Genomic DNA, 25893 nt, shown 5'->3' on the forward strand with positions numbered 1-25893 from the left:
TTTTTATAACTGCCTTAAATAATCCTGAAATGGTTAATATTTTGCTGAAATCTAGAATAGGTGGAAAATTTTTAAGTGTTGGAACCTTTTGTTGAAGTACTCTACTTTCCAGCCCTTTGCATACCTACTCCCGTCTTCCAGAAAGGGGTGGTCTACCACTTTGAGAAAAAAAAAATGTGTGTGGTGTGGTGGGAGTAAAATGGATATATGAGTGTGTTTGTGTGTAAGCGTTTATATATTTCAAAATAGGAGCGATCTGGAGGAAAAAGTTAGCAAATTTTAAAATTATAAGATTCTTTTTAAAAAATTCATTTGCTCTCCCACCCACTCCCTACTTCAGTGTGGATACCACAGTGCATTAAATCTTATGTTTGTTCAATTCGAATAGTCTTTTGAAAATATATGTTAATAGTAAAACTTTTAACAATGAAATGTTTTAATGCAGGTATATGCTCGTATGTCAGAAGTCTTAGGAATAACAGATGACAACCACGTTCTAGAAACATTCATGACAAAAATGTGAGTTCTTGTTTTGGTCTTTAATTTTTCTTTTGTTGTTGTTTTAAATGTAATAGATCTTTTTATTGTATTTAAACCTTTTTATATATTAATTTTTAAATAAAAGACTTAAAATTATGCTTTGTTAGAATGTTAGCATTGTTCTTAATTGAAACTTAATTTCACATATTGAAAAGTCACCATCCAAAGGACATTGTAATTTGTCAAGTTTCCATACAACGGCAGCGTGCAGCATCAGATGATGATTTTAAAAGATTTACAGACCTTGACTCTTCAGATCAATTGGGCAGCATTTTTTTTTAATTTAAAAAGAAAAGCACGCGATTTGAAAGACCACGTGAAGAGATTATTGCAAATTGAAATCATTGAGAGAGGTCTGATAGGGCATTCATTAGTTCTAAGAGAAACCTATGGCTGGCAGAGACATATTCATGGAAACTGTCCTTATATTGGACTTATAACATTAGCAGAATAAACTAGTTTCTAGTCATAGACATAACTTTGTACACGTAGCCAAACTTGTGTGCCTCCACCTGGCACCCCGCTTTATCTGTGTAACAGACAAACAACACTGTCTTGATTGCAGACAGCAAAGTTAGGTAAACAGTCGTGATCATAAGAAGTGAGTTTTGGAGCCACAGATTGATGGTTCATTATTTGGCAGTAACAGTGAGCCTCTATTTGGCTTTCTTTGTAACTCCTGCTTCTCCTCCCTAATATGTTTTGGGTACAAACTTGATGTTTTCCAGTGAAACACTTAGACAACTTTTTAATTTACAAAACTAAATATGTAGAATTATACACCATTTGGAGAGCAATATTCATTGCAGGTTGCATATAATTTTGAATATGCTATTGAAAGAATAGAAAATGTTTTTGAGCCTGTTTTTCACTTTCAAAATATTTGTGATTTAGGTCATCAAACTTACATAAATTTATGTGTATTCTCTGGTTCTCCTTAGACAAGCAAATATCTTACTTATAATTAAAGACTTTTTTTCATATTTAGTGTTACAAACCTTAAATACTGGGGAAGATGTGAGCCTGTAATTTCAAGGACTCTTCAGTTCCTAAATGACCTTTCTGTTGGATATCCTTTTCACTGTATATCTGACATTATGTGTAAACAACCTAGCAGATGCATTTAATTAACCAGGTATTTTCCTTGTTTATAATTTTTGCAATTTTTAAAAAAAATAAAAAGACCTTTCATTTAGCCTTATCTGTAAATGCATGTTTTTGAAAGGTTTTAATTAGCTGTATACTATGAAGCATTTAGTCGGAATCACTGTTGAATTTATATGGACATATAGATTCCTAAGTAGTTACAGTTATATTTATACTCACCCAGGCTAATAAATGGTTATATAAGAAAGTCCACATGTATTTTAGTTCATGCTTTTCTGTGATTGTCAGAAATTCATGTCCTAAAAGAAAGTATGTAACTTAATTTTAAGGAGGTCGAAATGTTCTAAAAATATTACCTTATAAAAACTGCATTCCTGTGAGTAAATATATCTCTAATATTCTTCAGTTGAAAAGAACATCATTTTCATTAGTTGAAAGGCACAATGGAGTAATACAAAGAAAACGATAAGTTTTTTGACCATTTGTTTGATTATTGCCCCCACCAAATCAACATCTAATCTAATCTAAAATAAGATTTCCCATTATACATTAAATGTTTAGATTTCTCTGTCTAGCAGATTTTTAAAATTCTAAAACCAAGAATCTTCTTACTAAATTCTAGTTGACAGTATTGTCATATTTCTAACAACTAGAGAGAATCATGTAGATTTTCTTTTCTACATTAGCTATCAAATATATAGGACTTGTGAAAGATAAGTGTTGGATTAATCACTAAGATTAGCTGATCTTTTAATATGAGGACAAATTCTGAAAATGGTGGCGTTGAATGGAAACCTTTAATGTAGGTTCATTCCAGGAATATGTTTATGTTAGTTAAGTTTAAAATTGTATTCCTTGGTAAACCATAAAAGATTTCCAAAGTATTAGACACCCACTTTTGTGCTGGAATTTAATATGCAACTTTTTATTGGAAAATAATCGTCCTTGTCTGGCAAAATCCACCATGCAATATTTCTGTTAGTAGGTATAATGCAATAAAGACAGGGAGGGCTATTTATCACTACAAATTTTGAGGATTTCAGGATTCTTTTTATTATTTTAATATATTTCTTTGATATTAAATCAGAAAAATGATAAATTACACCTGTCTAGGCTGTTTTTCCTTTTTACTGGAAAGTGATGTACAACCCAATTCCAATGGTCATTTGGCTTTTTAAGATATGTATTTTTTCTTATTAAAAAAAAAACTCAACCCATATTTTTTTCTAATAATAATGCTGAAATACTCTTTATTTCTAACATATGAAGTGGTTTATAAGTACTTCCTAGTATTGCAAACTCTGGCCTTTTCACAATGAATTACTTTGAAAGCATATTATCTGCAAAGAAGCCTCAGTTATTTTATAGCATATATCTATTGTTTAGATTTACCCTATTTTTTTAGGTTGAAATTGATATTTAGTATAAAATTAATTTGATTTGTATTCTTTTAGTATAATTTGCATAATGCCTAATTTATTTGTATCTGCTATTTAAGATCTTTTTTCTATCCTATTAAACCTATTATATATTCTTTAATTCAAATATTATAGCCTTTTATTTTACATGCTCTTTATTGCTTTTGAGTACTTCTCAAAGTGAATTAAAAAATCATATTTTCAGAAAACTTACTAGATAAAAGTTTAAAAGCTATAATATTTTAAACCAGGGGATAGGAATGATTTCAACATGGGTACATTGATTTGTATTTTTTAGCAATTATTTCAGGTTTGCATATTTAGAAATATATATTAGTTCAATTTGATTTCAGTGCTCAGTTATTTGAATTATAAATCATTATGTCCCTTCTAGCTGATCAGTCATGAAATATCTTTGAATTCATTTACATAATGGAATATGTGAGTGGTGTATCTGTTTTAGTGCAGTTACTGGTTACCTAATGCATGTTTTGTTTTTCCAATGGATTTCTTTATTATAATGTGTTTTTCAGTCTTGATTTTAAAGCAATACATTATTTCTATATTAGGAATAAGATGACATTCTTCAGCAATAGAAACACTTAGGCAAGATCAAAACCATCACCTATAGGCCCTTGTTATTGGAAATCTGTTTATATATTAATATTCAAAATATTTTTATTTAAAATATTAGAAGTAAATGAAAAGCATGTTTCTCACTATGAAGTTTTTAAATGTTCTTTATTTATAGTACATGTCTTCAGATACTTTCTGTTTTATTTTTTCTATTTTATCTGCTTCAGATGAACCTTACTCAGTGTTTATGGTGCTCAAAGCCAGTCTCTGAACTTTGGTGGTCTTTTATCTGACCACTTGTTAGAAATTGAAATCACACAAGACCCCCATTTTTAGGAAGTATTAAAAAGCCTTTGGTTGCCTTAAAGCAGTAGTCTCAGACTTTAGTGAGCATCGGAATGTGAGTGCTTTTTAAAACACAAATTGTTAGGCCCCACTCCCCAGAGTTTCTCTTTCAGGAGGTGTTAGGCCTAGGCCTGAGAATTGCAGTTTTCACAAGCCTCATGTTAAGTTGGTGGCTCCAGGACCATACTTTGAGAACTTCTGTCTTTAGGTAGTTAGAAAATAGAGCTGCATTGTATGTCCTGAGCAGAAAAGTCTGGTACTTCCCTCACAGACACTTTTTCATAGGACTTCATAAGACTCACTAGACTTACATTTTTAGAGATAGTCTAGTTCCTAAATAATGATGTGGGGACATAAGTCCCCAGATTGTAACTGGATGACTGTTGCATTTTACCCCAGAATTGCTGTTTGCCAAATTTGAAACTTTTCAAATTGGTAAGATTATTGTTATTTTAAAATCCAGTGACCTTTTTGACAGAAAGTTTATGTTTTCCCATCAGATTCATTACATGGGTATTTATAATAAATTTAGCAAGTACATTTGAGTAACTGCTTAACATACTCTTTATATTTTCAAGACCAAATTCCAAGAATTTCTGAGGTAGCTTTTTTGAACAGGCACAGAGCTGAAATGACTCTGTACAGAGCCAGCCCGCTGTGTTCAAGTTCAGTACTTGGGGATCTTTCCCTTCTTTGAAATGTTTCCTGGTCAGAAATTTTAGTTTCTGTCTAAATGGGAAAAGGAGAGATTGTTCAAATGATTGAAACAAGGAAGCTCCTGGGAAAACTGGAGAGAGAATAAGGGTCATACAGAGCAATCAAGTAAACTTACTTATTTTAAATGCTGAAAACGGAGAACAGTATCACATTTTATCCAAAATTCTGTTTGTTCGGTAATCATTATTTCAAGTTTTTATTCTTTTGAAAGATAATTGATCAGTATTTCTACTGCAATTTATTCTTTACTCAAATTTGTAGCAGTTAACATGCTCCACTTGGGTTTCAGAAAGGAAATTTCATTCTCTATCAGGCCCTCTGTTGGTGGTTGGCCTTTATTACATAATCATCAAACATGAGAAAACTAAAAATATCTAGAGTGTGTGTGTGTGTGTGTGTGTATTTTGAGGTCCTTTTTTTAAATATACTTTAAGTTCTGGGATACATGTGCAGAACGTGGAGGTTTGTTACATAGGTACACGCGTGCCGTGGTGGTTTGCTGCACCCATCAACGCATCATCTACATTAGGTATTTCTCCTAATGCTATCCCTCCCCTAGCCCTTCACCCCCCTACAGGCCCTGGTGTGTGATGTTCCCCTCCCTGTGTCCATGTGTTGTCATTGTTCACCTCCCACTTATGAGTGAGAACATGTGGTGTTTGGTTTTCTGTCGTGTGTTAGTTTGCTGAGAATGATGGTTTCCTGCTTCATCCATGTCCCTGCAAAGAACATGAACTCATCCTTTTTTATGGCTGCATAGTATTCCATGGTGTATATGTGGCACATTTTCTTTATCCAGTCTATCATTGATGGGCATTTGGGTTGGTTCCAAGTCTTTGCTATTGTGAATAGTGCTGCAATAAACATACGTGTGCATGTGTCTTTACAGTAGAATGATTTATCATCCTTTGGGTATATACCCAGTAATGGGATTGCTGGGTCAAATGGTATTTCTGGTTCTAGATCCTTGAGGAATTGCCACAGTGGTTGAACTAATTTATGCTCCCACCAACAGTGTAAAAGCGTTCCTATTTCTCCACATCCTCTCCAGCATCTGTTGTTTCCTGTCTTTTTAATGATCACCGATCATCAGAGTGAACAGGCAGCCTACAGAATGGGAGAAAATTTTTTTAATCTCTCCATCTGACAAGGCTAATATCCAGAATCTACAAGGAACTTAAACAAATTTACAAGAAAAAAACAAACAACCCCATCAAAAAGTGGGCGAAGGATAGGAACAGACACTTCTCAAAAGAAGACATTTATCTAGCCAACAAACATATGAAAAAAAGCTCATCATCACTGGTCATTAGAGAAATGCAAATCAGAACCACAATGAGATACCAATATCTAGCTTTTTAAAATCAGACTCTATAAGAGAGTTCCACATTCGTTTTTGAGTTTATCCAAACTTTTTTTTTTTTTACCTTATTGATACTGTTAACTGCAACAGTTCTCAAGATTAATGACTTCTCCATGTTATTGCAAGGCTAGCTACATAATTTGCAGGGCCCACCTCAAAAAGAAGAATGTGGAGTTACTTGTTCAAAAAATGTTAAGAATTTCAAGACCTCAACAGCAAAGCATTAAACCATGAAGAGGCTCTTCTAGGCACAGGGTCCACTATGCAAGTATACAGCCTGCATGCCTGTAGAGCTGGCTCTGGTTTGGTTTGATATAAAGAAATAATTCCTTCCATTTGGCCTCAGACTGACTCTCTAAGATTATCCCCTTAAGTTCCTGTACACCTGAATTTGGTGAATGTAAGTCCCATCCATATGCATGATAAATCTATTTATCTACTAGTTTATTTCAGTCATTTTCGTTTCTACAAGCCAAAGAATCTATTTTCTATCAAGTCACTTGATGACCATGAAAATTTTATTTTTTACCCCTACCTTTCCCAGCTCCATTTGTCTTTCTTTTGCTTGCTTGTTTTAAGTAAAATAATTAGAACTTCATCCTTACCTAGAGTTAACATTTAGTAAGACTAAAATAGTGATTTTTAAATTTAATTCCATACTCATCTTGAATCTTATTGACCTCTTTCAATTCAGCAAATATTTATTAAGCATTTGCTAAGTACACGGCAAAAGAACAAATAAAACACAGACCCTGCCCTCATGGATTTTAAATTCTAACAGAATTGACACTGATTGCAAACTTCATTTTCTATATTTCTCCAAAGAGCTTAAAGTCAGTTGTTTTATTAATATAGTTTCTATTTCTTCTGTTTAAATTTAACTCAGATAAATTACATACGAATTTTCTGAAAATCTACACATTAAAAATAATGTGGATATGTGACATTGTGATATGGCTGATTTGAGGGAGCCCCTTTTATTCGAGGTCATTTAGACATAAGCTTATAGATAAACCATTAAGTATGCAGCTTTTAAACTTACCAAGTAATGTGCAAACCAGACATCCTCACATCTGTTTCTGACCTTCCCACCATTTGGGTGTGAATCCTGAATGTGGTAGGTGTCAGGAAAGAGTAGAGGACGAGAGATGAAGCAAAGGGCAAGAATGAAACAAGGGTGATGGATGAAATTAAAATTGTTTATGTCTGTTACAGGAACTATTTAGCAATAAACAGTAATATTTCTGCTTTTGTGAAACAGTATTAAAATGCATTGCTTTATTTTACTGAATACCACCATCTCCAGATGGTTTGTGAGAATGTTAAATAAAACTAGTTTCAGCTTACATCCCTCAGGCATACTTCTATTAGCATTTTTTATCAGAGGAAATGTTGATTTATTTCATTGTTTTCTGTCTTTATCAGCCACAGAAAAGTCATCCCATAATTTATCTCCTCTGTTTGTTTGAATACTAGAATCAGGTGTCGAATCCTCCCTATTCCTCTTCTGTAGCCCCCTTATTTAGACCTTCACCAAGTTCTTTAAATTTTTGTTTCACAAAATTACGTACCTTGAGTATTGTTTTGATCTGATCATTTCTCTTCCCAAAAGCCCACAATCTCTTCCACTTGCTTCTTAGGTCAAGCAAAAGTATTGACTTAAATTTGAGTCCTTTGACGGTACTTGACTTACTGAGTTCCCATAGCTAACTTCCTGATACTCCATTAGACCACAATTTGTACTTTATACTTGGGCCAAGGAAATTTATTTTACCTACCCCTTGATAACCTTCATTATCTTTCACTGAATCACCACATTTGCCACTCTCCCTCATTTGACACACTGTAACTCAACTAGGTTTATTCAATTTTTCAGTCTTGGCTAAAGACTTAGTAAAGCCATCATGAAATAGCTTAATCCTTAGTCCTTTAATACTAAATATTAATTCCCTTCATTTTCTTTCAAGTCGTGGTTTATTTTTCTTAATGTTTGTGAACACCTTGTTTTCAATCTACATATCTGGGTATGAATGTAATATAGTTTAGTATTTGCTGGTCCTGTCTCCTATTAGATTGTAAATTATTAGAGATTAAGACTTCTTTTCCCTTCCTTTATAGTTTCAAAACTTCATACAGTGGGCATTTAGAACTTACTGTTGCCCCTTCTGTTGAGTGATTATGACTTAACTCCTGTTCCTTGTAAATAATTATTAGTATCGCTTAAGATGCTTCATCTTTGTTATACCTATTTGGATTTTTTATGTGTTTTTTTTTTTTTTTTTGTTATACTTTAAGTTCTGGGATACATGTGCAGAATGTGGAGGTTTGTTACATAGGTATACACATGCCATGGTGGTTTGCTGCACCCGTCAATGCATCGTCTACATTAGGTATTTCTCCTAATGCTATCCCTCCCCTAGCCCCCCACCCCCCGACAGGCCCTGGTGTGTGATGTTCCCCTCCCTGTGTCCATGTGTTGTCATTGTTCACCTCCCACTTATGAGTGAGAACATGTGGTGTTTGGTTTTCTGTTCCTGTGTTAGTTCGCAGAGAATGATGGTTTCCAGCTTCATCCATGTCCCTGCAAAGAACATGAACTCATCCTTTTTTATGGCTGCATAGTATTCCATGGTGTATATGTGCACATTTTCTTTATCCGGTCTATCATTGATGGGCATTTGGGTTGGTTCCAAGTCTTTGCTATTGTGAATAGTGCTGCAATAAACATACGCGTGCATGTGTCTTTATAGTAGAATGATTTATCATCCTTTGGGTTTATACCCAGTAATGGGATTGCTGGATCAAATGGTATTTCTGGTTCTAGATCCTTGAGGAATTGCCACACTGTCTTCCACAATGGTTGAACTAGTTTACACTCCCACCAACAGTATAAAGGCATTCCTATTTCTCCACAGCCTTGCCAGCATCTGTTGTTTCCTGACTTTTTAATGATCACCATTCTAACTGGCATGAGATGGTATCTCATTGTGGTTTTGATTTGCATTTCTCTAATGACCAGTAATGATAAGCTTTTTTTCATATGGTTGTTGGCTGCATAAATGTCTTCTTTTGAGAAGTGTCTGTTCCTATCCTTTGCCCACTTTTTGATGGGGTTGTTTGTTTTTTTCTTGTAAATTTGTTTAAGTTCCTTGTAGATTCTGGATATTAGCCCTTCATCAGATGGATAGATTGCAAACATTTTTCTCTCATTCTGTAGGTTGCCTGTTCACTCTGATGACAGTTTCTTTGGCTGTGCAGAAGCTCTTTCATTTAGTTAGATCCCATTTGTCAATTTTGGCTTTTGTTGCCATTACTTTTGATGTTTTAGTCATGAAGTCTTTGCCCATGCCTATGTCCTGAATGGTATTGCCTAGGTTTTCTTCTAGGGTTTTTATGGTTTTAGGTCTTATGTTTAAGTCTTTAGTCCATCTTGTGAATAAATATTGATGTTATTACCCAACTTATCAGAAATGGCCAGGTATCATATGAGGATAACTAATTAGTATAGTTTTTGGCCTATATAGTCTCCCTCAGTACTTGTATAATGGGTAGTTCTTCCTCCTATTCTTTTCTTTATATTTGCTTAAAAGGAATTTTGTCTGTGTGTGTGTATGTGTGTGTCTGTGTGTGTGTCTAGTAGGGTTCATGAGCAAAATTCCACTTTTGAGATAACTAAACTTACATTTCAGTTACTATACTTTGTGCATATAACCTAAGTACAGCAATTTCTGACATGTAATATTGTCATCTGTGAACTTTCTTCTTTCATCAGGATCTAACTCTGTCTGCAAAAAGTGTCTATGAACATGTATGACTTTTAAATATTTGCCCAGATTCAGTATGATTACCCACTCTCTTGTACTTAGTGAATATCATGTATCTAGTACACTAATATAATTCTAAATGAGATTTTTTCACGTCTTTACACTTTTGTAAATAGGATATATCTTATAATTGATGGTATTTTTAAGTACTTTTTCTTAGTAGTACATATTATAGTGGTTTTTTTGTTTTACAATCAGTGGTGTTTTAGATTTGATGAAATGGGGTAAATACTCAGAAAAGGCCTGGTACTGTGAATTGAAGTCATACTTGGTGTTACTGTGTCAAGCAGCTACTGAATTGTGTAGTAGTCCTGTAACCTAAGAAAGCAGTTCATTCTCAATTTAGTATCCTCCTTTTCAAAAGATATAGATTTTCAGAATTTTCAGCCATCTATGAGATTCTTTTCTTGTTTTTCTTCATGTGTCATCCTAGCTATCAATAAGACTGTCTTCACCCTCTTCAATGTTTTCATAACCACATGGCTAGAGACAGGGATTTTCTGAGAATTTAGTTTAATGGGTTACTGCCAGCCAGACTATAGAGTTTGCTCAATCCTGGATGTGATGCTGGCTCGTTAATGAATTGGTCCCTCCTAAAATAAAATGTTTCCCTGTCCCTTCTGGGACCTGATTCCAATTTCAATTGTATTTCAAGAAGCAAATGATCTCTGGAGGAGAACTAGCCTCTTTAAAATCAAATGGATCTGATATAGCCTAGTGAAAAGACCCTATGTTTTAGAGTCAGACAGATCTGGATTTGAATCGTGACTCTTCTGTTGACATGTTCCATGTGTGACATTTCCTATATTAATGTTACTCTCAAGACTTCTAGTACTGTTGCTACTGTTACTGTTACCACCATTACCAGATTTACGCTAAGAGGTGTTTTGAATAGACCTCTGAAATCTAACCTAGTGTTGCCATAATTTATCTAGTGCTCCACCCAGCCAAAATGGCACAACTCAGAAGAACCCTAGTCTCTTAGAGAAGAATAAGATCAGAGTGTAAAGATCATAAAGATGATGGGTTCATTTGCCTTTTTTAACATTACAGACCCACTTAAGAGCCAGAACTAGCTTTGAATTGGATTTCTATAAGATAACATAAATATTCAGATGAACTCTCATTTTTTTCTTTATTGAAAAATGTAAAAATTCTTAATCATTTTTTCCTTTAGAATGTAATTAAAAGGCAGTGAGGCTGGCCTTGGTACAAAGTGCACAGATGCCGTTCTGCAGAAAATGTGTCTTTGACAGATGAGATTCTTCCTGTGAATGTTCTGTTTATTGCTTTCATAAATATTCTATTGTCAAAACATGACTTGCTGTTTATTAACAGCACTGACAGGAAGATTCCTATTAATGGCAGCATTCTTATTACCCATAGACCCTGTCACTTTTAACTTCACAATTTTAAGAGAATTCTATTTGGTAATTACTTAAGATATTTCTAAGTCTATTGATCCCACCCCAGTTTAACTGAGTGAAGTTTGAGTGGCAGGTCTTCAGCCCAGTGACTGACACTAGGAATAATCATCAAATCTGCATCTTTGGAGGCAAGGAAAAACTTGCTACCTGACAGCCTTGATCTTGTTGCCCTGCAGCCTGCCAGAAAAACCCAGTGCTTTGTGGCCAGGCACGGTGGATCACTTGAGGTCAGGAGTTCAAGACCAGCATGACCAACGTAGTGAAACCCCATCCCTACTAAAAATACAAAAAATTAGCCGGGCGTGGTGGCCCATGACTGTAGTCCTGGCTACTCGGGAGGCTGAGGCAGGAGAATCACTTGAACCTGGGCAGGAAGAGGTTGCAGTGAGCTGAGACCACGCCACTGCACTCCAGCCTGGGCGACAGAGCGAAGAGTCTGTCTCAAAAAAAAAAAAAGAAAAACACAGTGCACTGAGCACCTGCTGAGAGCAGTGCAATAGGGAAAATCCATGGATGTAGTCCCTGCCCTTAGAAAGTTTACTGTCTAATACAGATACATGCTGAAATGTAGATGTATATTTTAAATAAGCAGGTATATGGCTAAGCCAAACATACATGCTTCATATGCAACTGGACTGGTTGCTTTGGAATCAGAGGAACTTGAGTATAAATCATACTAATTGTTTATCTTTTGAAAAATTATTTAATTTTTTTTAGTTTATTTCCTTACCTGAAAAATATAAGTGATGTGCTACCTATCTCATGGAATTGTGAAAATTAGCCTTGCAAGTTGCACACGTTGTGTGAATTCTCTGCATCTTTCTTTTTCCGTGATTGATAATTGGCAAAGACATTTGCATTATCTGATCCTCAAAACAATCCCGTAAGGTAGCTTGGGCATAGGTTTCATCCTCATTTCTTGGAAAGGGAAACTAAGGCTGAGACAGGCTAAGTTTATTACTTGGATTCATTGACTGGTATAGTCAAGCCTAGGTCTCCTGACTCATGTTCCAATGTGTTTTCCACTCTTTGATACCCATGCCTGAGTGACTAACATTTAGAATTATGCTTTTCAGTGCCCCTGTGCAGAGGCAATAGACTGAGGCATGTATTTGGAGATGATGTGAAGGAAAAAGAAAGCCAGTATTTTCCTTGTAACATCAATGGAGCCACATAAGATTATTACAGCCTTCAAGAAAGGCATGAGTAGGTATTAGGGAATGGCCGAGAGATGCTCTAGCTGTGGCAGAAAACACATGACTATGGTAGAGTAAGAGAAGAGGGTATTTGCATACTGACTAGATGTGTTTAGAATCCACATCATACCTGAAATTATTTAGTCCTTGTATTCATGTTTCCGATTTCTTAACTTTATGCTCCTTCTAAGTTGAACTGTTCAGATGATAATGTGGTACAGCAGAAAGAACATGGCCTTTGGAACCAAACTACAGTTCAAATCTCAGCACTGTCAATCCATGGCTGTATAATCTTGGGCAAGCAACTTAATTTCTCTTAGCTCCTGTTTCATTATTTATGGACTAATAATAATAAATAATACTTAAAAGTGTAATTGTGAAGATTAGGTGAATTAACATATGGAAATGCCTTTTACGTACTAGGCACTTGAGAAATATTAGTTCCTTTAAGCTGTCCTTCTATACTTGATGACAGGCAGTCTGCTATATCCTCCTAATTATATTCTGATCTTAGGTTTCTACCAAGAGAGCTCACTATTTCTTAGAATTGAATAATTTTCTCTTTTTTGATAGCCTATTATGGGTCTTTTATAATTATTTCATTATGAAATAACATTAAGTAAGTAGAAGTTCGTAAGTTACACCCAAAATATAAAAAGGGGTCAGTTTTAATTTTCCACTATCAAGACTTTAATAGTAAAGGAGTTCTTGTCTTAATTATAAAATTCATTCTTTCTTTCCATAACTAGAATATGTATAAGATAGAAAAAGTAATTGCATTGGTTAATAATAGATTATCATTCTTAACAGAAGGAAAGACGTTTCTATAGGAATGCTCTTTAGAAATTATATTTTTTTATAAGTAGAAATTGATGCCACTACAGTTCACTGTTACTTTGTGATTTATTACATACTGATATTACAAATATATTTCCTTAGATTCCTTAACTTCTATTACTTATATCCTTTTAAAAAAACTTGTGAAGATAGATGCTGTGAAATTCATGCTAAAAAACCACACGGTAAGTCTTATTTCTTTAATTAATGAATAGCATTTTACAAATAGTTGAGGTAAAGTGTTAGTAACTTGGATTACTCTTTTGCTTTCATTAGAGTGAACACTTCCCTTTTCTTGGCATCAGTGACAATCATAGTCTCAGCGACTTCAGGTGTCGAACAACCTTCTACACAGCGCTCACTCGCCTTCTGATGGTAGATCTAGGTAAGGTTAAGAATTTAAACTCAATTAATAAGGGATCAGCAATATACTTGTGTGAATAAAGAAGTGGAGTACTAGTGGGTACAACATTTAACTTATTAGAATTAGCGTCTTCTGACAGTTTTCTACAACCTTCTAAGATTTGAGTGTTCACTTGTTAGCATTAGAGCCAAAAGACAAATATTTGTACTTAAGGTGGCATTTTTCACTTCACATAACACTTGCACTGATTTTTTACCTCACAGCTTACTTTCTGCCTATCCTTTGACACATTAATTTTACTGCTATGAATCTAGGAATAATCTAGATTATTGCTAGATTATTGCATTCCCATATGTTTATTGCATTCCCATATGTTTATTGCATATGGGAATAGTTGCATTCCCATATGTTTATTGCATCGTTATTCACAATAGCCAGGATATATGGAATCAACCTAAGTGTCCATCCACAGATGAATGGATAAAGAAAATGTGGTATATATACACAGTGGGATACTATTCAGCCATAAAAAAGGAAAAATGTCTGCCATTTGCCACAGTGTGGATGAACCTGGAGGGTACTATGTTAAGTGAAATAAGCCAGGCACAGAGGACAAATACTATATGATATCACTCATATGTGAAATCTAAAAAAGTTGATCTCATAGAACTAGAGAGTAGAATGGTGGTTACTAAGAGCTGAGGACTTTGAGGTGATGCTGGTCAAAAGATACAAAGTTTCAGGTAGAAAGAATAAGAGATCTGTTGTACGTAGATGGTGACTATAGTTAATAATATATTGTATTCTTGAAAAATGCTAAGAGAATGGATGTTAAGGGTTCTCACCACAAAAATGGTAACTATAGAGGTAATGCATTTGTCAATTAGTTAGATTTAGTTACTCTACATCATACATATGTACCTCAAATATATTGCAGGTTTAGTTCCAGACCATCATGATAAAGTGATACAATAAAGCAAGTCACACCATTTTTGTTTTCTAGTGTATATAAAAGTTAAACTTACTGTACTGTAGTCTATTAAGTGTGTAATGTCATGATGTAGATACAATGTACATATCTTAATTTAAAATACTTTATTGCGGCCAGGTGCGGTGGCTCACACCTGTAATCCCAGCACTTTGGGAGGCTGAGGCGGGTGGATCACCTGAGGTCAGGAGTTCGAGACCAGCCTGACCAACATGGTGAAACCCTGTCTCTACGAAAAATACAAAATTAGCCAGGCATGGTGGCAAATACCTTGTAATCCCAGCTACTTGGGAGGCTAAGGCAGGAGAATTGCTTGAACCCAGGAGGTAGAGGTTGCAGTGAGTCGACATCGTGCCACTGCACTCCAGCCTGGGCAACAAGAACAGAACTCCATCTCAAAAAACAATAAAAATAAATAAAATATTTTATTGCTAAAAAATTCTAGCAAACATCTGAGCTTTCAATGTGTTGTAATCTTTTTCCTGGTGGAAGGTCTGGCCTCGATATTGATGGCTGCTGACTGATCAAAGTAGTTGCCAAAGGTTGAGGTGGCTGTGGCAATTTCTTAAAAGAAGACGACAATGAAATTTGCTGCATCAATTGACTTCCTTTCACAAAAGATTTCTCTGTAGCATACAATGCTGTTTGTTAGCATTTGACCCACAGGAGAACTTCTTTAAAAACTGGAGTCAGTCCTCTCAAACTCTGCTGCCACTTTATCAACTAAGGTTATGTCATATTCTAAATCTTTTGTTACTTCAACAATGTTCACAGCATCTTTACCACAAGTAGATTCCATCTGAAGACACCACTTTTGGTCATCCAGAAGAAGCAACTCCTCATCCATTCAAGTTTTTTCATGAGACTGGAGCAATTCAGTCACATCTTCAGGCTCCACTTCTAATTATAGGTCTCTTGCTATTTAAATCACATCTGCAGTTACTTCCTGCCCTGAAGTCTTGAACCCCTCAGAGTCGTCCATGAGAGTTGGAATCAACTTCTTCCAAATTCCTGTTAATGTTGATATTATGACCTCCCCACCGAATAACAAATGTTCTTAGTGGTATCCAGAATGGTGAGTCCTTTCCAGAAGGTTTTCAATTTACTTTTCTCAGATTCATCAGAGGAATCACTATCTGTGGCAGCTTAGAGCCTTACAAAATCTTTTTTTCTGAGCAGTAGGCTTCAACAGTGGGCTTAAAATTTTCAGTAAACCATGCTGTAAACAGATGTGCTGTCATCCAGGCTTTGTTGCTCTATTTCTAGAGCACAGGCAGAGTAGATTTTAGCATAATTCTTAAGGACCCTAGGATTTTCAAAATGGCAAATGGGCACTGGCATCAACTTCAAGTCACCATCAGCATTAGCCCCTAATGAGAGAGTCAGCCTGGTCTTTGAAGCTTTGAAGCCAGACATTGACCTCTCCTCTGTAGCTATGAAAGTCCTAGATGGTATCTTCTTCCAATGAAAGGCTGTTTCATCTACATTGAAAATCTGTTTAGTGCAGCCACTTTCATCAATGGTCTTAGCTAGATCTTCAGTATAACTCACTGCAGCTTCTCCATCAGCACTTGGCTGCTTCACCTTGCACTCTTAGGTTATGGAGGCATCATCTTTCCTTAAACCTCATGAACCAACCTCTGCTAGCTTCCAACTTTTCTTCTGCAACTTCCTCACCTCTCAGCTTTCATAGAATAGAGTTAGGGCCTTGCTTCACATTAGGCTTTGGCTTAGGAAATGTTATCACTGGTATGATTTTCTATACAGACGAGTGAAACTTTCTTTATATCAGCAATAGGGTTGTTTCACTTTCTCATTGTGTGTTTTTGCTGGCATTTTAATTTAATCACTTTAATTTTCTTCAATAATTTTTCCTTTGCATTCATCACCTGGCTAACTGGTGCAGGAGACCCAGCGTTTGACCTATTAAAGCTTTTGACATGTCTTTCTCACTAAGGTTAATCATTTCCAGCTTTTGATTTAAAGTGAGAGACGTGTAACTCTTCCTTTCACGTGAATACTTGGAGGCCATCACAGGGTTATTAATTGGCCTAATATCAATATTGTTGTGTCTCAGAAAATAGAGAGGCCTGAGAAGATGGAGAGATACAAAGGAATGGCCGGTTTGTGGAGCAGTCAGCATACATAATATTTATCAATTAAGTTGGCTACCCTGTAAGGGCACAATTTGTGGTGCCCCACAACAGTTACAATAATAACATCAAAGGGCACAGATTACCATAACAGATATAATAATAATGAAAAAAGTTTGAAATATTAGGAAAATTATCAAAATGTGGCCCAGAAACATGAAGTAGTTTCATGATGTTGGCAGAATGATGCCAATAGAATTGTTCGACTCAGGTTTGCCACAAATCTTTAATTTGTTTAAAAAAAAAAGAAGTGTGGTATCTGTGAAGCACAATAAAACAAGGTATGCCTGTCTATATACTTCAAAACATGTTGTATACAATAAATAACATAAAATTTTATCTGTAAATTTAAAAAATAATTAAAAATGCTAAATGTCGACTTTGGGTTATAGCATGTAGGTAATTTTTTCTATTTCTGATCATTTGAATTTTTTTAGTGTATTACGTTTATAATGGTAAAAATTAACTTATTTTTAAAATTTGTTACTAAAAAGCTAAAGTTAGTGAGAAGTATTTACAGATAGGCAGTACCTTAGGATGGGTACTTAAGCTTCTTTGTAGTGACCATGTTACTCTAGACTCCCATTTCTCATATTTGAGTACTGCAGGTTAGACCAGTTATACATGAGAGGGTTCAGTCAGTGACAATATCATCCTTAGACAATACCAATAATACTTTTTTCTTTGTTTCTCTTGAAGTCTATTACTACATCAACTTAAATATGAATTTTTTAAAATGTGTTCATACAAACAGAAGAAAAATAATTTTTTTGCCCATAAAAGGCATTGAATTTTTAAATGGAAAGGGGACTACACCCCTCTATGTTTCATGCTTTTTTTTCATGCTTTTCCACAGACTAAATCACCAGAAAGACAAACTGCCAAAAAGTTGAGAGACATGCAACTAGAATGATTAAAGAGCTTAGTGGGATTGATTTCTAAGGAAAGATTAAAAGAACCATGTATGTATAACTTGGCTAAGTGACAACTAGGGCTGGAGGCAAAGAGAACTATCTATAAATATTTGAAGAGCGTAAACCAGGCATGCAAAACCCTATCATCTGCTACCTTAGGCAAGTGGGAGATGTAACTGAGTGACAGCTTTTCGTACTGCATCCTGGCCTATTTTACCTCTTGGCTGCTGTGTTGGTGAGAAGAGGCGCAGCCCCAGACTGTGTCATTGCCCTTGACAATCATTTAGAAAGCACAGTGTGCTAAACTCTGAGGGCAAGACAAAGATGAATCAGGCATACTGGGTCCTGGCCTCAAGGAGCTTGTCTTCTTGCTTTCCCAGTTGTCCAAGCATTAAAGAGACCTTGAAACATTTGTCCGGACTTAATTTATTTCCCAGGCCTTAAAAATGCTCTTTTAATAACACTGTCACACAGAGTGAAAGAAGTGGGGAGACCAAAAAGAGAAGTATCTGGAGGAGAGTTTTTAAAACTAGGTCCGTGTCACTCACATTTTCAGAACCTGGAAATGGAATGGGTTAACATTTCCTTTTTGATATGGTCATCACAGATAGGGAAACCACTATGTATCTGTGGTAGGTTAAACAACAGGATAGCACTATCGGAGCCTGCACACAGCCCCAACTCTGTATTCTCAGTACTACTGTACTTATTACTGCATTGATAATTGATATTCATGATGATGCCCAGAAAGACATTGCACACTTTTTGGAAAGCAAATTTGCTCTTATTTAGTATTGCTTAATGTAAACTATGAGGTATGAGAAACTGAAATAAACACATATAATTTGAATAATTGGATTTTATTAGTTTACCCAGGATTCTATTCCTTTGAAATACTTAACCCATAACAGTATAAAGAATAAATTCACATTTTTAGTTCAAAGTGTTTTTTTAAATGTAAATATCTGTTGCATTACAAGCACTTTTTAGACACCTTGAGAGAAACAGAAAGAGGCTATGGTGGAAGTGCTTGGTGCATGGTAGGTGCTCAATATAAGTCAGTTGAATCTGGATATAAATAAAATTTAAAATCATAGTAGCTACCCTCATAGAACTTCCACATGTTTGAAAAGAAACTCCTTCCTTATTTATCAGTAATTTTTACTTTTTAAAATAATGAAATGTATGTGATAAGCATCAAGTTATGATTAAAAGCATCAAGTATGATTTGTTGTGTAAACTACCAGAGCTGCTTTCTTTTGTTAAAAACTGGAGTTATTCTTCTTCCCAAAATTATGTTGGGCACCTTCAAGGTATGGACTATCTTTTTTATATTTTTCTAGCACCAGTCAGGGTCTTTACATTGCAGATGCTCAGTAAATGCTTGTTGAATGAATGACAAACAAGTATACAGTAACCAAGACACCGTCATTGTGGCTCCTGGAATCAGCTCTGGCTGCCAGGTTCTTTCTGGAAGTAGCTCTGATCATTGGCCTCTCCAAGACAAAACAAATCAAGTGGCTGATTACTTTCACAAGTGATTAGCTACACTTGGCCACTCTTGTGCCCGATTAGTCTCTTGTTGCTCTCTGTTCAGAGTGTTATTACTTTATAGACGATGATTTGTTGAGCGTTGTTGAACACAGTTTTTATTATTTGAAGCCTTGTCTCACAAACTAGGTTGACTGGAACATGGCTGTCAGAATTTCTGTATATATGGCTTGATAGTTTTCTATTGTGTGTTCATTGTCATGGAAACAAGGAAGAAAAAGATAGTGCTGTTGTCAAGAGCAGCATAGATTCATATATTAAATGAAAAAAATAAAAACATTAGATAATGAGGATCCTCCTCAAATTAAAAAAAAAGAAGACAAACTTTTTATATCACTGATTTTGGAGAGTGGGAGTGGGGATAAGAATCACAGAAAAAAAAAACACCTACTTTCTTGCAAAAGTGTTGGATGTGATTCTTGGATGGAAATACAAAACATTCTAATTGAATCCTACAAAAATAAATTGAAAATGTCTTGTGTATAAGCCATGCACATTAGAGTGATTAGAAAGGGGGAAAGAAATTGGGTGTCACATTAATTGGTATTTACTTTGAAATGCATTTTGGTTTCTACTCAGTGATTTGCACTTTGTATGAATTTAATTAGATGCTATGTGCCCCAGGTTGTATTTCAGATGAAAATGGCGGCGGGGCAGGGGGTGGTTGGCAATAAACAGTTGTACCATTTTATCGGATTGCTTTAGCTAAACTAGACAAAATGTTCACTTGCATAAAGAACAGAATTGAAAGCATTTCATCATTAGAATAGTGGTGTTTCAAAACATGTGAGAGATGTTGGCAGGTTTTTTTGGTGTTCGAAGAAATGATCAAAATGAATGCAGAAAATCCCTTCACGTGCAGAAAAAAATGGATGACCAACCAGATGTGCACGCATGTTAGCCCTTCCAAGAATCACTTCAAGTTCCCTAGGTTATTTAAAATTAACTTGGTCGATCTAATAAACTAAAGGAAAGATAGTATTACCCGAGCCAGTAAATGGAGACCCTCCAGGGAGCTATTCAGTATAAAATACTTGAATAAATAAAAATCTTCTATTTTGTTTCATTTGAATGCAGGTGAATTTAGTTGACAAATACTGAAGGGGGTAGGTGTGGCAAGGCACTATAACAACACTTTTCATTTGGTGAAGAACCAAAATTATTATTTGCAAATTAAGTTTTTACCAGCCACAAATTTGGAAGTGCTCAGTGTCACCAATGGTTGATTTTTCCTTGGACATTTCATAATTGCATCTTATGTTGTACTACTTAGATGAGAAGCACGTGGATAGGATTTGAGTGAGCAATGCATTCCTCGGGTATTTAAACTCTAAGAAACAGTCATATTTTTAATTACTAGGGGGATACTAATATTAAAATGATGTTTATGGATGTAAAGAGTTCTATCTTTAGGGGTGAGGGTAGCACAGTATCCATATACTTTGGCTTATAAGAGGTAATTGGCATCTGAAGATATCACTAGCTTAAATTTAAGAAATTTTGAATGACGAATGACTTGAATAACAAGGGAAGAGTATTCTAGAAATAGCTACTAAAGATAGAAATAAAAACACAGAGGAAGGAATTTTTTTCTTTTCTTTATTAATAATAGTTAACATTTGTTTAAAAATATATAGTTTATACACCACTTTCATAGGCATTTATCCTTTTTGATCCTTTTTGATCTGCCTGCCCACATTAAATAGGTATTATTCCATTGTTTATCTGTTAGAAAACTGAGGTTCAGAGGCCGGGCGCAGTGGCTCACGCCTGTAATCCCAGGACTTTGGGAGGCCGAGGCAGGCGGATCACGAGGTAGGAGATCGAGACCATCCTGGCTAACATGGTGAAACCCTGTCTCTACTAAAAATACAAAAAATTAGCCAGGCGTCATGGCGGGTCCCTGTAGTCCCAGCTACTCGGGAGGCTGAGGCAGGAGAATGGCGTGAACCCGGGAGGCGGAGCTTGCAGTGAGCCGAGATCGCGCCACTGCACTCCAGCCTGGGCGACAGAGCAAGACTCCGTCTCAAAAAAAAAAAAAAAGAAAAGAAAACTGAGGTTCATAGAGATTAAATGACCTGCCCAAGGTCAGCCATGTAAGTAGTAGCCCTCTGACCACATATTTTCATCCACTTTTACTAAACTATTACTTCATCTTTCACCTTATCAACCAGTGGAGAAATACAACTTTTTTCCTTCATTTTTATTTGAACTATTTGGTCCGAATGATTGATTTGGGGCTTGGGGGCAGTGAAAGAAAATGAGAAATGATTACTTTCTAAGCGTCTATGAAATAAACAGATAGATGCATGTTTATTGTTTGTGCTGTATAGGTATATTATAGTTTGATGGTGAGTGAAAGTCAAATGTAGTTTTTAAAATTTGTTCTTATGCCTAATAATTGGCCAAAGCGTATTTCTTCTCATGGATAAAGGAACACAGAGGTGGATGTCTCAGGAAGGTTTAGCAAGTGAGGGGCTTGATCAGAAATAGCTGATAGATAGGAAGAATACATCAATGTATCAACTGTGTCCATGACTTGGCAGAGATTATCTGAAAAATAGACATGGGGGGATGGGGGAGTGGGCAGTAAGGGGTAAAGAAGCAGCTGGAAATACTTAAAATCTATAATGAGATAATTAAGACTAATTAGCTGGCCCTGTAGGCAGAAAGCAGCCCATTAAGTCCAGATCCAGTTTTAATAACTTACCTGGTTTTGAGGCTAGACAGTCCAGAGCACCCCAGGGAATGAGATGTTTCATGGATGAGACTTTTAGGGTGGGATTCTTTGAAAATGGGTAGCTATAGTCTGCAGTGGGCAGTGTATTTTTTTTCTGGGAACTAAAATAAACACTCTGGTTCCCTAGGGAGAAGAATTAAAGGGCACCTCAGTTTTCTCTTCTGTTAAATGGAGAAAACTACGTAGAAGAGTTGTCATGTGGTTTAAATAAGATAAAGATATATAAAAAGGCCTAGAGCAATTCCTATCACAAAGCAAGATCTTAGAAAATATTAAGAAACGTTTATTGAGTGCACTATTAGAAGAAGCATTGACTACTGCTGGGACCTCAAAATGAGGCAAGTTTGGCTCTCTTAATGCCATCTACTCTGCCTTCAATATTTAGGGCTATTATTTTCCTGTGGAAGTAAGATCTGATGACACTTCCCAACACATACTAAAATATCCTGACCTGCCTGAAGCCACAGGTCATTTCAAAACTAGCTAGCACTCCTAAGCAATTTAGAGGGAAACTGAAATGAAAACCAAATTGTGGCCCAAGTTTCAGGGGCCAGTTAAGCACATTTCTCAAAGTTTTACTGTAATATAACTTAGAAGTGGTATCTTAATGAAGCATTGGGAAATAGCAGATGATCTGGGCCTAGACCTGCAGAAGTCATCAGCTCTTCTGAGATTGCCCATTGTTACTTGGTTTTGAATGGATTATTTTCTTCGCCCAGTGCCTATGTCTCCTTGTTTATCTCTCCTCTTAATTTTCCTTAGTTTGGACCAGAGCTTCATTACACCTACTTTCTTGCAAAGGTGTTGGATGTGATTCTTGGATGGAAATATAAAACATTCTAATTGAATCCTACAGAAATAAATTGAATATGTCTTGTATATAAGCCATGCACATTGGAGTGATTAGAAAGGGGGAAAGAAATTGGGTGTCACATTAATTGGTATTTACTTTGAAATGCATTTTGGTTTCTACTCAGTGATTTGCACTTTGTATGAATTTAATTAGATGCCATGTGCCCCAGGTTGTATTTCAGATGAAAATGGGGGGTGGGGGTGGTTGGCAATGAAGCTGACCTTTACTGACTATATTGGTTTTCTGTTATTATTGCTGTAACAAATTACCACAAGGTAGTAGCTTAAACAATACTAATGTATTATTTTATAATCCTGGAGGTCAGATGTCCAAATGGGTCTCAGCGAGCTAAAATCAAGGTGTCAGCAGGGCTCTAAGGAAGAATCTGTTCGTTTGCCTTTTGTGGCTTCTAGAGACCACCTGCTTTCCTTGGCTCATGGCCTCCCTTTCTCCAGCAGCGTCAGGCCAAATCCTTCCCATGCTGCCATCTTTGTGGTTCTTTGACTTCTGCTTCCCTCTTGCACTTTTAAGGATCCTTGTGATTACATTGGACCCACCTGGATAATCCAGAATACTTTTCTGTTTTAAAGTCAGTTGATTAGCAACTTTAATTTCCCTTTATCACATAACCTAATATACTCACAGGTTCCAAGAATTAGAATGGATATCTTTGAGAGGGTAATTATTCGTATTCTACCTGCCATATTGATTTATCACAATTGTCAAAGTGTTTCACACAGTACTTATACAGTAAATCCTCAGTAACTGTTGGCTACCATCATTTACAGTTATCATATCATTTCTATTACTTGCTTCTCCTTGCCCACTTCCCCCAACTCCCCAGTAATCCAGCTGCTATTTGCATTCAAATTTAAGGAAATTAGAAGTTTCACTGTTTTGTGTACATTTTGGAGGGGGAGCAAACCCAGATTTTTGTTGTTGGTATTATTGTTTTAGATTCACATGCCATAAAATTCACTTTTGTAAAGTACGTAATTCATTGGTATTTAGTATATTCAGAATATTCATAAAATTGTGCAGCCATCACCGTTATCTAATTCTATAACATTTTCATCACCCCCCTCAAAAACCCTGTACCATTAAGTAATTGCTCCTCTTCTCCCCTCCCCCAAACCCTGGAAACCACTAATCTGTTTTCTGTCTGTATGGATTTGTCTATTCTGGACATTAATATAAATGGAATCATACAATTTGTGGCCTCTGTATCTGGCCTCTTCCACTTAGCATGTTTTCAAGGCACATTCATGTTTTGGCATGTATTAATACTTTGTTCCTTTTTATGGCTAAATAATATTCCATAGTTTGGATGTGCCATATTTTGTTTAGCCATTCATTAGTTGATGAACATTTGAGTTTTTTCTACCTTTGGTTATTATGAAATAATACAGCTGTGAGCATTTGCATACAACTTTTTGTGTGGACAAATATTTACAGTTTTCTTGGGTAGATACCTAGGAGTGAAATTGATGGGTCAACTGGCAACTCTAATTTTTTAAGCAACTGCCAAACTGTTTTCCACAGTGACTACACCATATTACAATGGTTGTAGCATTTTACATTTCCACCCCTGGAGGTTTTAAATTGTACAAAATAATAAATGACATGTCCTACAAACAAAATATCTGCCAGCCAACATACTAAAACAGTTACTCTTATATTTTAATGTGATGTCTCTGAAGGAAAAAAAATGTTTAGAACTTACAAAATGAATAACTTTCTGTTTAAACATATTCTCAGAGACACAGTGGAGGTGATTAGCTTTGGGTTTTACCTAAAAGCTAAGGAATTTATAATTTTTATCTATACATGACTGAGAACTTACAATGTTATGTTCACATTTACTTTTCCTGATGGCAATGAAAATATTAGTCTATAAATTGGCACTTTACCTTCAAATCATTGGTTTCTGCACCTTTGTCTTATTAAGAAAAAAACTAACAGCTTCAATTATTATTCATAAAATAATCATATATACATTTGGAACACTAAATATATGACTACATACTTGAATATGAAGTTGTAAGAGAGTGAGCTCATGTTTTCTCCTTTTGCACCAGAAATAGTAAATGATACCTGTATGGTAATACAGATTAGAAAAATCTCTAATAGTAATGTTGTAAAAGTTGTTTGCATGATATAAACAACAATATCCAGTTCTCCAGCTTTGGTGGCACAACATTTCACGTTGCAATCACAGGAACAGTGCTGACTAAAAACGTAAACATTTCTATAGTATAATGCACCAATGTCTTATATTTGCCTACTTTAAACCCAAGTGATTGTCTAGGAATTCCATTTTCCTCACCAGAACCAAGCTGGCTGATCTTCACTCTCTTCTGACTTCATGCAGCTCCAAATTTAGGATTCTGTGACAATAACATTAGTCCCCATCTCTGATGCCTTCCACCTTATCAGAGACCTGGAAAAGCATGAGCTTGGGAGTAAAGCAGACCTGATTGGGAATCCTGGCTCACTGACATTTACCAGCTGGAGGATGTTGGGCAGGCTATCTAATTCCTTTGAGTCTCTCTGCTCACATGTAAAATGAAGAAAATCGTACAACTTCATGAGATTGTTCTGAACAGTAATGACTTGCAACAGTACTTTGAAAACAGTAAGAGCCACATAAGTGTTTTTTAAGCAAATAAAGTACCAAATCCATTGCCTGCATAAGCACTCAAGGAATAACAGCTGTTATTTAGTCAATCCACAAATATTTCTTGAGTGTCAGACCCTATTCAAGGCACTGGGGATACTCTATGATGGAAATAGAACAATTTCCTTCCCAAGGAACTTACATCCTAATAGGATAAACAACAAATGAATAAATATGTCAATGAATGGCCAGTATAGTAAGTCCCATAAGAAAAGTAAAGCAGGTTATGGGGTTGGAAAGTGATGTGGGGGGAGGGGAACTGTGATTCCATTTTAGATAGAGTGGTCAGGGAAGGCCTCTCTG

At 35.7% G+C, this 25893-nt stretch overlaps 1 protein-coding gene across 9 annotated transcripts in view; it reads left to right on the plus strand.

The window, feature by feature from the left end:
- RANBP17 (RAN binding protein 17) overlaps window positions 1-25893 on the plus strand; it is a 442116-nt gene that overhangs the window by 306413 nt on the left and 109810 nt on the right. For all 9 annotated transcript variants that reach the window (XR_010157416.1, XM_001152068.6, XM_054684768.2 and 6 more), the window contains 4 exons: window positions 446-519; window positions 1529-1609; window positions 13472-13535; window positions 13627-13735. Coding sequence is in view for 8 of the 9 variants with exons in the window: in XM_001152068.6 (XP_001152068.2) it covers window positions 446-519; window positions 1529-1609; window positions 13472-13535; window positions 13627-13735 (328 nt within the window). In the remaining variant the exon portion in view is untranslated. The remainder of the gene's footprint in view (window positions 1-445; window positions 520-1528; window positions 1610-13471; window positions 13536-13626; window positions 13736-25893) is intronic.

This window comes from Pan troglodytes, chromosome 4 (genome assembly GCF_028858775.2).
Source record: "Pan troglodytes isolate AG18354 chromosome 4, NHGRI_mPanTro3-v2.0_pri, whole genome shotgun sequence".
NCBI classification, from domain to species: Eukaryota; Metazoa; Chordata; class Mammalia; order Primates; family Hominidae; genus Pan; species Pan troglodytes.